The sequence below is a fragment of the Phodopus roborovskii genome, unplaced genomic scaffold (genome assembly GCF_943737965.1).
Source record: "Phodopus roborovskii unplaced genomic scaffold, PHOROB, whole genome shotgun sequence".
NCBI lineage: Eukaryota > Metazoa > Chordata > Mammalia > Rodentia > Cricetidae > Phodopus > Phodopus roborovskii.
The window spans coordinates 9724562-9738094 of NW_026125489.1; the positions used below are offsets into that span (position 1 = coordinate 9724562).

At 45.4% G+C, this 13533-nt stretch overlaps 1 protein-coding gene across 1 annotated transcript in view; it reads right to left on the reverse strand.

The window, feature by feature from the left end:
- The window catches only part of Best3 (bestrophin 3), a 32434-nt gene extending 19368 nt beyond the window's left edge, over positions 1 to 13066 (reverse strand). The window contains exons 1-3 of the mRNA XM_051176211.1: positions 12903 to 13066; positions 9025 to 9119; positions 8323 to 8556 (exon numbers count right to left, since the gene is read on the reverse strand). Of these exons, the coding sequence (XP_051032168.1) occupies positions 8323 to 8556; positions 9025 to 9119; positions 12903 to 13054 (481 nt within the window). The 5' untranslated portion in view covers positions 13055 to 13066. The remainder of the gene's footprint in view (positions 1 to 8322; positions 8557 to 9024; positions 9120 to 12902) is intronic.
- Positions 13067 to 13533: the final 467 nt, after the last annotated feature.

The following is a 13533-nucleotide window of genomic DNA, read 5'->3' on the forward strand; positions in this document are numbered from 1 at the left end:
CCACTGCCCGGATGGATGAAGGTTCTACCGATTCTGTATGTGAAATAAGCACAGAGAAAGCTACAGAACCAATATTTACCTTCAGGACACCAGGCTAGAATTATATCCAGTCTGCTTATTTTAGCTAAGAATGGCACTTCAGAAGGAAAAAAAAAAGTCAAAAGTTACGTTATTTTTCAATAAAACTCAGAGTTGTTACAAGTGATGGCTATTCTTGGTTTTCAACTTGGCTACATCTGGAATGAACTACAGTCCAGAAACGGTGGAGGGCACAGCTGGGAGGGATTTTTCTGCTTGGCTTGAAGTGGGTGAATCCACTCCTAGTCCAGACCTTTGTAGTGGGAAGACGCAGCCCTAGATCTGGATCTGAGGGGGAAAGACACACCTGTAATACAGGCCACACCTGCTAGAAGCCTATCTAAGGGCGTGGCTCACCTGCTAGAAGCCTGCATAAGGGCGTGGCTCTTTGCCTGCTTGCCTTCGCCTTGCTAGCACGTCCATTTCCTCATTGGCATTAGAGCTTCCTTCTTCGGGGTTCCAGCACATACAGAAGACCAGCTGAGACACCCAGCCTTGTGGGACCGAAAAACTACAATCTTCTTGGACTTTCCATTCACAGCTGGCCATTGTTGGATTAGTTGGAATGCAGACTGGAATGTATGTATGTATATGTGTATGTTACATATTATATATATGTATGTAGTGTGTGTGTGTGTGTGTGTGGAGAGAGATTCATTCTCTAAATTTTGTGTCCCTAGAGAACCTTGACTAATGCATTGCGTTATCCAGATAGCATGCTGTTTCTTTTAAATCGGGCTTACAGAGCATGATTAAATGTTATTTTAAGAAGTAAGCTTGGGTTATGACTTTCTTTGTTCTGTAACCAATTAAATCTTTACTTCTTTGTGGGACATATGTGTTGGGGGCAACCCGAATCTGTGTTCCAAGGCCCTTGCCACTCATATTGGGCTCAAGAATGGACTATCTCTTACCCTTTAAAAAGCAGTTAAAGATGAACTTGGCTTTTCTTCACGTTGGGTGTAAAGACCCTCCTTTAACTGGAAACCCATCTCAGCTGCTCTATACCAATTGTCCAACACTTAGCTAAATTCTTGGGATTTAGAGTGCAATTCTAAACAAAACAAAACAAAAATGACTCCACTTATATACTGGCTGCAATTTCTGTAATTTGGCCAAAGAAAAACTTTGCGTCTGGTTACTCTTTATTCAGGAGTGTGGATCAAATCATGCTAGCAAGTCCCTTCTTGGCATCTAAGCAGAAAGCGAATATGCAGAGTGAGGGCTTGGCTAATGCCAATGCTAAACCCAGAGCTGGGTCCTGCACTCTGGGAAGGACATTTATTGGTTGGAGGGGTCACACAGAGGGAAGAAAGCTGGTGATTGTCAAGTTTTCTTTTCTTTTCTTTCTTTTTTTTTTTTTAGCCCAAAGTTATTGATCATTTAATAGTTGCTGGGGAGGCTGAATGGATAAGCAGAACTTCATGCTTGGTCCCAGAGTACACGGCCAGAATGACTCCTGTCAGTTCCTGCTGGCTCACACATCTAAAGTAACCTGATTTTGGAAATCCTATTGATGGGCTATTGAAAGAAAAGCTCTAGACTGGGGGGGGGGTGTCAAGTCCATTTAGGGGACATTAGTTATGATGTGGGATGTCATCTTCATCAGCATTCTCAGGTCATCGTAACTAGACACCAATGCTTTAAGATTTATAACTAATTTTATTATCCTCATAGCTAAGGCAAATTAATTACAGTTATTGTTGTGCTGTATTGTAGGTTAATTGTATTGCAAATCAGTTGCAGTTGGGCTGGTCTACCACCACCCTGGGCCCACATGTCTCCTTCTACATCTGGTTTAGCAAGCCACTGCATATGCCTAGAGCAACTCTCGAAATTTCTTTTCTATCTGGCTGGCTCAGCCTTGCCCAGAGATTTTCATGTTGCTTGTGTGTGAAACAACCTTCTTTAATATGGCTAAGCAGGGTAAGATACCCTCATACCTATCCTTAGGAATGAGTGCTTGTACTGACTTACAACTTGGGCTGTAGTTCAATGGAGCGCAATTTGATACTGGAAGGCAAATTTGAGGGCTAATTAAATCCACTGACAGGCAAGATCCCTCCCATCGCAGATCTGTCTGCTGTAGAGCTGGCCTGTTTTCCCTCTGGCTGAAGCAGAGGCGGGTGTCTTTTGGCCTTCCAGAGAGGCTCTGTTAGCAGAACCACAGCTCTGCAGCTCCAAGATCAAAGGCAGAGCGGCTCTGATGCCAGTTCCTCTAACAGAAAGCTGTACCGTCAATATCCGAGCCTTCTCAAGACAGCTTTTTCCAGAAGAGTCCAATGGTTCTGACTCTTTTCCAAATGCATAAAACAGAGCCAACACTTCAGCTAGAGATGCCCTTTCAATATAATGGGGGAGGCTTAGAGGTCCCTGTCTAGCAGGGGAATAAGGAGATGCAAAGTGAGAAGAAGGCAGAGAAAGAATCATAACACGATACTGTTGTGCAGAGCAACACATTAGATCACAAGCCACAGTGAGACAAATGTGGTTTGAAAATAACCGCCATTTCTTCTTCGTTATGTGTTCACTGGTTCTTATATGAGACAGTATTGTTTCTATTCAATCCTGTGTTTCTCCATCTAATCCCACCAAAAATGACGCTCAGAAGTTTTAAAAATAATTTAAGAACATTAACCCAACAATGAGGTACAGGGCTATCGATCAGAAGCCTAGAGTAGGATATGACTGAGGAAAGTCAGCATTTGGGGTGGCAATACAGGCTGAAGAGATTTACTCCTTAATTCCCTGACATGATCAAGTCATCTGCAGCCATCCTGAAGGGAGTGTTCCATTTGGCAGGACAATGCATTCCATGCACACACACACACACACACACACACACACACACACACACACACTCACATGCACACACACACACTCACTCACACACACGCACAAAATAACATACATGCAGTTAGTGCTTTTAGCTCCGTGCCTGAGTGGGTGTTCTTGAATTTTATTTGCCTTGGCCGAACAGATCTGAGGCAATTTCCAGTCGCTAGGCATTTCAGGTCAGCCTGGGCTACATATCCAGTTCGAGGCTAACCTAGACTATACTGTGGGGCTCTGTTCCAAAACAAGCAAGCAAGCACACTGGCAAGTACAAGAACCTGCTTCAGCATGGCGGTACACACCTGGGACGCACGGTAAAATCTTGTCTTAGGAAAACATAATCTCATGACAATTCAGTGACAGGGATCACACTTCCTGAAATACTGGGTGGATAGACTGGCACTCTAGTCACTGACCCAGGGAGGCTGACTAGTGGTGGCAGTCAGTTCAAGGAGGGCCAGATTCGCCTTGCACTTGTCTGCTGAGAGGAGCGTGGTAAGCCAGGCTTCCCTCACAGGATGGCATTCGGTCTGTTCCGGCTCGTCGCGCCACAAAGACAGGAGTAACTGACTCAGCTTCTAAACTGTTCAGCCAATGGAGGCAGCTGGTGCAGGTGTCCCTTTGGCCATCTCTCCTCCGACACAGCACACCAGGGCACTTAAACAGCCAGGGAACCAGGAACACGCCCAAGAAAATGACAGCGGGCTGAAGGACAGGAATACATCCGCAAAATCCAGGGAGACCTTTTCTCAGGGAGAGACCTGGGATGATACGATCTGGCTAGGCCACAAACACAATTGGGGCTAGCCTTGCGCCAGAGCGTCTCAAGTCAGGTTTCTCCTCAGCAGCCGCTGGGCAGCCCCGTGCATTTCATACCAAGTGAGTCGGTAACTGAAAAACCCAGACGAGTCTCTGCCAGGGCTTGGAGAAGGTCCAGGGACTTTGTTTAAAATTCCAGGGCTTTAAGAAAAGTAAACTTGCCCTCCGGTGATGGCTCATGCCTTTAATCCCAGCAAGGGAGGCAGAGGCAGGTGGATCTCTGTTTTCTTTTTAATTAATCAATCAACCAATCAATAATTTTACTTTAAGACAGGCTCTCATGTGCCCAAGATGGGCCTCAAATTCATGATTTGGCTGAATAATCTTGAACTAGGGTCTGTCTCTACTTGCTCAGTGCTGAGATTACAGGCAGTAGCCTCCATGCCTGGCATTCTTCAGTGCTGGGGATTAGAACCACAGCTTGGTGCATGCTGGGCAGTCTCTACCAACCGCTGCATTCCTACTCCAAGAAAGCTTCATAGATGGAGCTAATGCCCGGTCCCCATTGGCAGCTTTGCCGCTGGTTTGAGTCGGTCTTTAATTTTCTATTTCCATCCTTGTGCTCTGATGAGCAGTTTTGCCGAGAACTATTTTCTTCTCTGATGCTTGTGAAGTGCTAGGTGAAAGATTTTGCTTCGACTTGGCTCTAAAATATAAACAATCAACTAAGGTCATGACCTGAGTTAGCAAAGATCCAGAATTATGCACTTGACTTGGAGTGACTGACATTTTCCAGGGCAGGTGACTGGAATGACTAGAATTTTCCAGAACAAGCTCAGAGTCAACAGGCAAAGTGGTAGAACCTCCCTTGCAGTACCTCTGGTAAATAACCGGATGGCCCGCACTTCAGGGCTTTTCAGTGTGATTGACTTATTCTGAGCTCAATTTCATAAGCAGAAACAGAACGTTTCATTTTTTAATTTGAGAAATTTAACCTGTGGTGATAACAAATCAGATGCATCTTCCTGGAAGTGTGCAGTATGAGTTTTCCCACTCCTCAGAATGATAGAACTTGACTTTAATTTTAAAAACAAAGCAAGTTCAGAGCCTGGCAGGGGAGGGCCTGGTTTATCTGCTCCAGCATAAGCTTTGCCGAATGTTCAGGGGAAGCGGCTGGACTCCATCCTCCTGCCCCTTGCCTCTACCCTCTGCCCTACATGGAGGAGAGCAGGGCACAAGCCCTAGGGAAGCAATGTGAGGAAGGGCCACAGGGGAAGCCATCTTAAATCTCGGTGTGTGTGTATGTGTATGTATGCATGTATGAGTTTATGTGTATGTGTATGTTTGCATGCATGTGTATATGTGTGAATCTGTGTGTATGTGTATATTTGTGTGCATGTGTGTGTATGTTTGTGTGCATGTGTGTGTATGCATGTGTCAGTCTGTGTGTATGTGTATGTTTGTGTGCATGTGTATAGTGTGTGGAGAGTGTGTGTGTCCTCAGCATTGCACACTTACTTTGCCCCCATAGTGCAGGGTAGTGGCATAGCCATGAGCCTTCTGTCCCCTCAGGCAGGAGTAGGTGCCCTGGCTCTGCCCTCAGGACATCTGCCAAACATTTTCCACCATCTCCAACTTCCTATTCTTCCCAGAAACCCTGGCACCGGCGAAAACCAGTCAGGGAGTGGCGAAGGCCTGTGTCCAGCCGGACAACTTGGAAACAGAGCCTGGATGACACCGAGTCAGCCCTGTCCATGGGGGAGGTGCCAGACAGTGCATGAGTCATCGCTGCCAGGGACAGAGGGTGCTGGCTGGGGCAGTAGGAAATACCATGGCCTCCAGGCTTGGGCTTGGGACCTTTGCTCTGTCACCCGACACACAGGCCTGATACAGTACACACGCTGTGCGCAAATTTACATTTCTCTGAGCACAAGCCCTGTCCTCTGTCCACTTTACAAAGAGTGCATGAAAACTAAAGAACAACCCCCACCCACCTGCCTTTTGGTTTTCTTTTGGGGCACGATCTTCCTTCTGGCCAGGAACTCACTCAGGTTGGCCTTAAACTTGGAACAATCCTTTTTGCCACAGCCTCCAGGATAGGCCCCTGCACCAGCATAAACAAGGCCTTCTAATGAAGGGCGTGCGTAAGTCATGGGCTCATGGGCTCTAAGGAAGATTTTTGGCTCTTTGTTTCTGTCTCTTTCAGCCGGTGCAAAGAAACTAAAAACTTCAAGTGACTCAAACTCCCTGCCTGAGGGCACGCCTTGGACCGCTGCAGTCACCCGGAAACCCACTCCTACTCCATCTTCATCGCTGGTACTTGGTTAGTAGCAATCACTGTGCATCAGAAAAAGAGGTGGTGTTGTTTGTCTGGCTTCGTTTTTAAAGCATCCTTTAAAAGATTCAGTACTTTTCAATTTCGGTGTGTGAGAAATGCCATGGAGCCAAGGAATGGTGAAGAACGCTTCATCCCTCCACCAGGGAGGCAGAGGCAGGAGGGCACTCGTGAGGGCAAGCCTGGGCTACACGTCAAGACTGTCTTGAAATACAAAGAGGGAAGGAGACAGACACGTGGAAGTGTGCTTAACTGAAGGGGTCCAGGCAGCACTTCTAAAGGTTCAGGGGGGTTTTCATCCAATAGATTCAAAGTGGATTAAATGAGCAGGCAAGATGCGGAGGTCTGTGGATGGCGGTTTCAGACAGACGAGTGAGTGAATGACTCTTGTTTTCCAGATTCCCTTGGAATGTAGGGGTGTGGATGGTGGGGAGAGAAGTAAAATCCAACATCCCAGACACCTTAGAAAGGGAAAAAGCCTGGTTGCGTGTGCATGGCAGCCCCTTGCACAAGTGTGTTATGAATGACACACTCCAAGGGCACCAAGTCACACCTCTGTCCTCCTCATCCTGCTTGCTCACTTTGCCTGCAGAGCCGGGTCCAGTTCAGCCCTGGGAACTCAGGTCTGACCAGGGGCCCCACAGCCCTCTCTGCTGGCTGACTGCCTCCTCTGGAACCTCTTTTAATACAGAGCTGACACTAAGAAGACACCATTTGCTTTGAGAATGAGGCTGCCCAGAGCCCTTCCGTGCCAGGGTCCATCAGGACTGGAGAAGCGGTTCTTTCCTTCACCCAAACCTTCCTCATTGGCTTTTCTACCTCTTTAGAGCAGGCCATTCTTAGTATCCTTATTCTTTATACATTAGGGTAAGAAGCTGAAGTCGCTAAGGATTCATGTTAGTTATTCTGAAGCAGTATCCTACCTTTACCTTTGGAGGACAGCCGCCCGGTAATTAATTACGTTTGATTCCCGGTGTTGCACGCGAATGCTCCTGTGTGTGTGCTGGGCTACTCAGACTCCTGCCTGGATCTCCCGCTAATCCCTCACACCCCACAACTTTCTCATACACACCCTTGGCTTCTTTCCCCAACCCCAACTTGTCAATCTTATGGTGAAAATAGATCAAAAAGACCCAGGATGTCACGGACACATGCGGTCTTCAAAAGTGACCAAATCCTGTGCTGTCTTGTTCTAGATGATTCCTTTAGAGTAAGTAGTGAGAACTGACATAGAGCTCGCCAGGTGCTAGGAACTGCTCTGAGCACTTTGTGAACGTTAACTTACTTAGTTCCCATAGTGAACCTACAAGGTATATAACACAGGTGCTAGTAAGTATAAGCCCATTTTACAGATAAGGAAACTGAGGCACTGAAAGGCTAAGTACCTAAATAATATCATGTAACTAGTGAATGGTGAAGGAGTCAGAATTCCAGCCCTTGTGTTATGCTTAATTATCCGTGTCTCCCATAAAAAACTCACCACACACACACACACACACACACACACACACACACACACACAAATACAAACACCACCACCACCATCAACAACAACAAGGTTAAAAAGCAAACAATGTTCATAGCGGAAAGGGGACACTGGAGGTTACAATTTGATTTGAGACTGTAGCCTAAATAAAGGTGGAATTCTCAGATCATCAACGCGGGCCAAGATGTCCTCACGTAATCCCCACGTGAGGCACAGAACACTGGCTCGACAGCTTCTTTGTTAAATATTTACAGAGCAAAGAGTACCATCCTTCACACATGACTCATTTGCAGCGTGCCAGATCCGAGAACACAGATAGAATAGCTCCGTCTAGTAGACACTGCGCAGCGCTGGAGAGGCCCCAGGTGCAGAGAGAGAAAGAGAGAGAGAGAGAGAGAGGGAGGGAGGGAGGGAGGGAGGGAGAGAAAGTTATAGAGAGAGAGAGAGAGAGAGAGACCTCGCCTAAGACACATACCATCATCATGTCTCTGACCTGTAATTGCCTTCTTTTCACTAGCCAGCTACGCGACTCGAGGAATCTCAATCTTCCATCACGTCTTGAAGACCTACCTGAAATAGCGATAAACTAGGCACGGTGGCTCACCGGCCTATAACCCCAGCCCCAGGGAGGCTAAGGCTGGACGACTGCCGTGACTTCAAGGCTAGCCTGGGCTACATAGTGATAGCGTGTCTCAAAAACAAAAACAAAGACAACCAAGAAGCAAAACAAACAAAAAAACCTCAGAACGAAATAAAAACAATTGCCCGAAGGCACTGGGAAATGATAAGGCAATGCACACGAGAGGTTGCTTTAGCGCCGACGCAGTACCTGCTTCGACCACGTGGTCCATGGTGGGAAACCGTTTGTACACCGCGGTGCTCACGGATCGGAAGATGAGCAGGGACGTGAGGTTGACGTAGCGCATCAGCGTCCTCCTGAGCAGGCGCCCGTGCTGGTCGCTGCCGTGGACGCTGCTGGAGATGAGGAACATGAGCCTGTCCGGCCAGGGCAGGTTCACAAACTGGTTCCACCACCGGTTCACCACCAGGGTGACGTAGAACCCTGCGGGACAACGGGGAGTCAAGCGTGCGCTTTGTTGCAGCGTGCAACTCGACGGACGGACGGACACACTTGCAGCGGGAGTTTAGCCTTTGGAGGGGATTGAGATCTGCAAGGATGTTGTCATCCGCACCTTAACGACCTTGCCCCCCGAGAGGGGGTGGAAGAGTCCTATGTGCCTGGCAAGTCAGGGCCCCCGGTAAGTGGGCGTTAGGACTCAGATAGTGAGTCCTAATGGAGGGTTAGTGGAGGGGAAGCTCAGTTGCCCCAAAGCAGACCAGACCGTGGCCTCACACTGTCGGATGTTAATTTAGCAGAAGCAGCCCCGAAGGCCGGCCGTGTGCCAGTGCAAGAGCGGCCGCTTTCCCGCATGCCGCTCAGCCCCGAAGCACGCTCATGGCTCATGCAGTCATCTGTGTCATCTCGTGGTGACAGCTCTGTGGCTGCACTCTGCGTGTGACCTATACTTACCAAGCACAAAGGTTACTGGAATTTGCTCAGCATATCTGTCACAGTAAATTGATAATTTTTCAAAGTAACGTTTTTGGGCTCCTGTAAGTACCAATCTGGAGCAAAAATAAAACGCACAGCCCTTTATGATATGGTTCTTCTGCACCTGCGCTGCAGGTGGCATCAACTGCAAACAATTAAGCACAAATACTCTCAGGTGATTTTTGTTTTTTGTTTTTGTTTTTGTTTTTTTCTTTTTTGGTCTGTTTGCTAGTTTGTTCCTTTTTCCTTAAACAGGCCTGTCTCCGCTATTTTTTAAAATTGATTTGTGCTTCAAGAAAATTGAGTCTTTAGCATATAAGTCTGTCGGCTGTTAAACAAAGGATTTGTTAACCTTTTTTTTTTTGTTTGTTTCTTAAAACTTTATATCTCTAAATTATATAATCGAGTCATTGGATTTTTGAGAAAGACTTGTTACAAAAGAGTGAGTGTTTTTTGTTTGTTTGTTTGTTTTTTATTTCCACTGAAAGCTAAGGCAACACAGGCGCCAGGCAGACACTCACTGAATTCCAGCCCCAACTTTTCCTTTTTGTTTTTGAGACAGGGTCTCACTTAAGTTGCCTAGGCTGGCTTGAGCTCTCTCTGTAGACCAAGTAGGTCTTGAACATGTAATTAATTCTCCTGCCTCAGCCACCCAAATAGCCGGAGTTACGGGCCTGCACCACCAGGCTGGGAATCCACTTTTCAATTATTCACCAGGAATACTTGAAAGAAAGAGGTTATCGATTTGGTGGGTCATAGTTATTAAGGCATTATTGAGTAACAACAGTAGGCATCTTGATCTAGTCCAGAATGTATTAAATCAATTTAATTAAGTAAATTAGCACATTCTAGATCATGCATATCCCACACCAAGTAAGGTGACTGTTTACTTGAACACTCATAATTATTTGGAATATAAATAAAACTGATTCAATCTTAAAGGTGGAAAGAAACTTTCTTTATCACATCTGGCTGTCTCAAAACTTTTCTTGTAGCTCCGACTTAACCTCCCCAAACTCATATTCTGAGATTGCTAGACATGCCTGCCCGTATCGAGACTGTGATGTTTCAGGGAGGGAATTCAGAGCCCACAGAAATTTCAAATGGCGGGCTACCAGTAATCAACAAAACGTGGGAAGAGAAGCCACACAGGAAATCTGCAGAGAGCAACAGTGCAGTTCACCTGATGCAGGAAGAAACCGAGGGGAAGGTCCATCGGAACAAGGGTCAGAAGTGCCTTGGGTGGACTGTTGGTAGAGAGGTGGAGGGACAGTCCCAACCAATGGGACTGCAGGCAGGACACTGTCGGGAGCTGCTACTCATGAAGAAAGAGTTTGGGGTCCAGGGGTGTGTGGAGTTCCTGTCTCAGCTCTGGATGAGGTAACAGAGTTCATGGTCTGTGAAGGTCGCGGTGATGACAGATCACAGACAGAGTGGCTTTGCATTATGTAAACAGAAATGGTCAGAGAGTATTTAGAGTGGAAAGTGTAGCTCTTAGGGTCAGTTAGGCCAAGCCAGGGTATCGCACAGGTCTGCCATAGATGTAGACAACTGTCAAGGCTCTAGGAGTCTCCATTTTTCAGTTTATGGTGTTGTAGGGATAAAAAAAAAAAATCAGTTATATAATCTTCAAACTATATATATTCTAATTATATATATCTTCAAACATAGTACCCAAGTGGGTGGTATTAATACAAATTGGCCAAAGAAATAATAGACACAGAAATGTTCTTAGCTAGACAATACTTTAGAGATTATTTTTTTATCAGATTTCCTCCAAATTGGAAGAGATACAACCAGTAAAGTCTATAGTAGGCATAAGAGTGAGCTCTGCTTATATTCCCCTAGGTCTGCTTGACTTTCTTGAACTATTAATTCAACAGTTTTTGATAAATCTTTAAGATAAAATGGAACTGTTTGGGCCGGAGAGATGGCTCGGTGGTTAAAAACACTGGCTGCTCTCCCAGAGGACCCGGGTTCAATCCCCTGCACCCATATGGCAGCTCACAACTGTCTGTAACTCCAGTTCCAGAGGATGTGTCCCATTTATATGGATATAAATGCAGGTAAAACACCAATGCATATGAAATAAGTTTTTTAAAATCTACTTTTCCAAGAATTTACAATGAGGCTTTTAAGAAAGAAGGGGAAACCAAGTTAGAGTGATTGTTATAAATGCATGCACTCTTTGATTTTCAGAAAGACAAAAATGTATGTAGACTTTTTTGGGGGGGAATATGGGTTTGCCATGGGAGCAAAAGTTGAGACCCCAGGGAGCATTTCTGGCAATACATCAACTGTACTAGGGCTTCTTCTACTCTAAGCAGCAGTAGCAACAGTCACCTCACATTAGTAAAAATAAACTATTGAGATAGTGGTCCTGGAACACTGCTAATCTGCCACCATTTCATATTCTGAAGGTCCATGACATATGACTAAGCTGTTAAGATAATACACATGATATCTGACAAATATTAGAGGTCTGTCAGGACATTTGGCAAAATCTATTCTTGCCATTTTTGTCTTGGTGTTGTTTCTTTTGGTTATTTTGAACTGGGGGCTGAACCCAGGACCTAGCACTTTCTCATCAAGCATCTTACCACTGAACTAAATCCCCAGACCCACAAAATCCATCCTATATACTTGTTTGGATCATAGTGCTTTGGTTTTGAGACAGGGTGTCTTATAATCCAAGGAGCCAAGGGTTATCTTGAACTCCGGTCCCTCCTGCCTCTGCCTCCCCCATACTGGGGTTTCAGGTTTGTGTCACTGTGCCTGGCTTCATGTGACACTAGGAAATGAACCCAGGACCTCATGCATGCTAGGCAAGCATTCTACCGCCTGAGCTACATCCTCAGCTCCAGGATGGAAGTTTTGACGGCTAACAAAATAGTTGTTCACATTTTGCTTTGGGTAGTGCTCAGTCGACTCAGTGAACATCCCTCCTTTCCAAGTGGGAGGCTGTAGGTAAGACAATGACTTAGTTTGTTCATTTGTGGTAGAAGAAGCATTGGATACCTAGCTGAGCTGGAAATACAGCCTCAAAAAACAAACAAAAAACAAAACAAAACAAAACAAAAAAAACCCCAAAGCTTTCCTATTAGCTTCCTCCTTATTCTATTTTAGTTTAATGATTCATAAAGCTTTTTTTTTTTTAGCACACTGATGAGATTTAAGACTAATTTTTAGCCATTGAGAGGTTGATATGTTAGCCCTCAAAGTGTCTCTCAACCTGACGGGAACACATCTTGACGTTATAAAGAATAAATACCTCCTTTCTAGAAAACGACGTCCTGAAATCAGAAGACATATAGGAAACACATTGGTCTTCCTGCCTTAATTCTTTTGTTGAGGCACTGGTAAGGTTTGAGAACATGGTCCCGGGTTAGAGCTTACCATCCAGACTACAGGAAGAAAAGCTGCCTGATGAGCTCTGTTCACCCATATGGAGCTGTAACAAGCTATCAGGTCTCACGTTCAAACTATGAATGACATCGTTGAGAGACACACAAAAATATTTGTCTGTGGGGCTTTGCCATTAATCCTCACACGATAAGGGTGTGAGTATAAATCTTTCAATTTACACCAAAAGCAACATGGCTGGTACCTCGGTGGGACTGGACCTGGAGCAGTTGCTATCGCTTACTCCTAATACCTGGCTAGGTGTGGACTAAAACACCCTGTCCCGGAGGGGGGAAAAAAAAAAAAAAAACGACAGAGAGAACCATGCAGACGGAGAGGTGACGCAGTGCCAAGGCCAGCGGCAACCAAGGGGATCGGGTTTTTGAGACTGTGTTCTTACATTTCTTACATAACATCTGAGGGCCGTTTAAGGAGACATGCAAAGCAAAGAGTACCTGTACACCAGACTGATAGCTGTGTAAAGAACAGCAAAAACAATAAACTCCCTGTACAGGAGCTTGTAGATGCTGCCTCTCCACTTGAGGAGCAACCTATGAAATCCAAAAAAAGTTGCATTGGCTACTTTACTGGAGTAAGTGACAGTCATCTCGGATAGTTTTGTTCTAGAAGAGCAAGAAGACAAAACATGGGTGAAAAATAACATTTGATGTCAGCTTTGGCACGTGCTTTTTTTTTTCTAATTGAAAAAAAAAAACTAAAGCTGGTGATTAATTAGCCAATCCACCCTCTCTACTTTCTCCCGCTCCGTTTCATAGTTTAGCCCTTGTAGATACCACCATCTCACCGTCTAGAGTCTCAGTACCAGAGTACCAGAGCCTCAGTACCAGTAGCACAGAAGGGGAGGAAGATGCTCTCTGGAAAGTGTTCTTAAAAGCCCATAAACTTCTGTAATTGGTTAGTATCATTGAGCTATTACCCAATAAATACCTAAATTAACATGTATGATATGCTAGATGCATTGTAATGTCACTTCTTAGTAGTAGGAAGATTTAGGAAACCAGTTTGCTGAACTGATGGTTTTAAAAGCAATGGCCATACTCATCATGGCTTGGGTCCGTGTCTTTA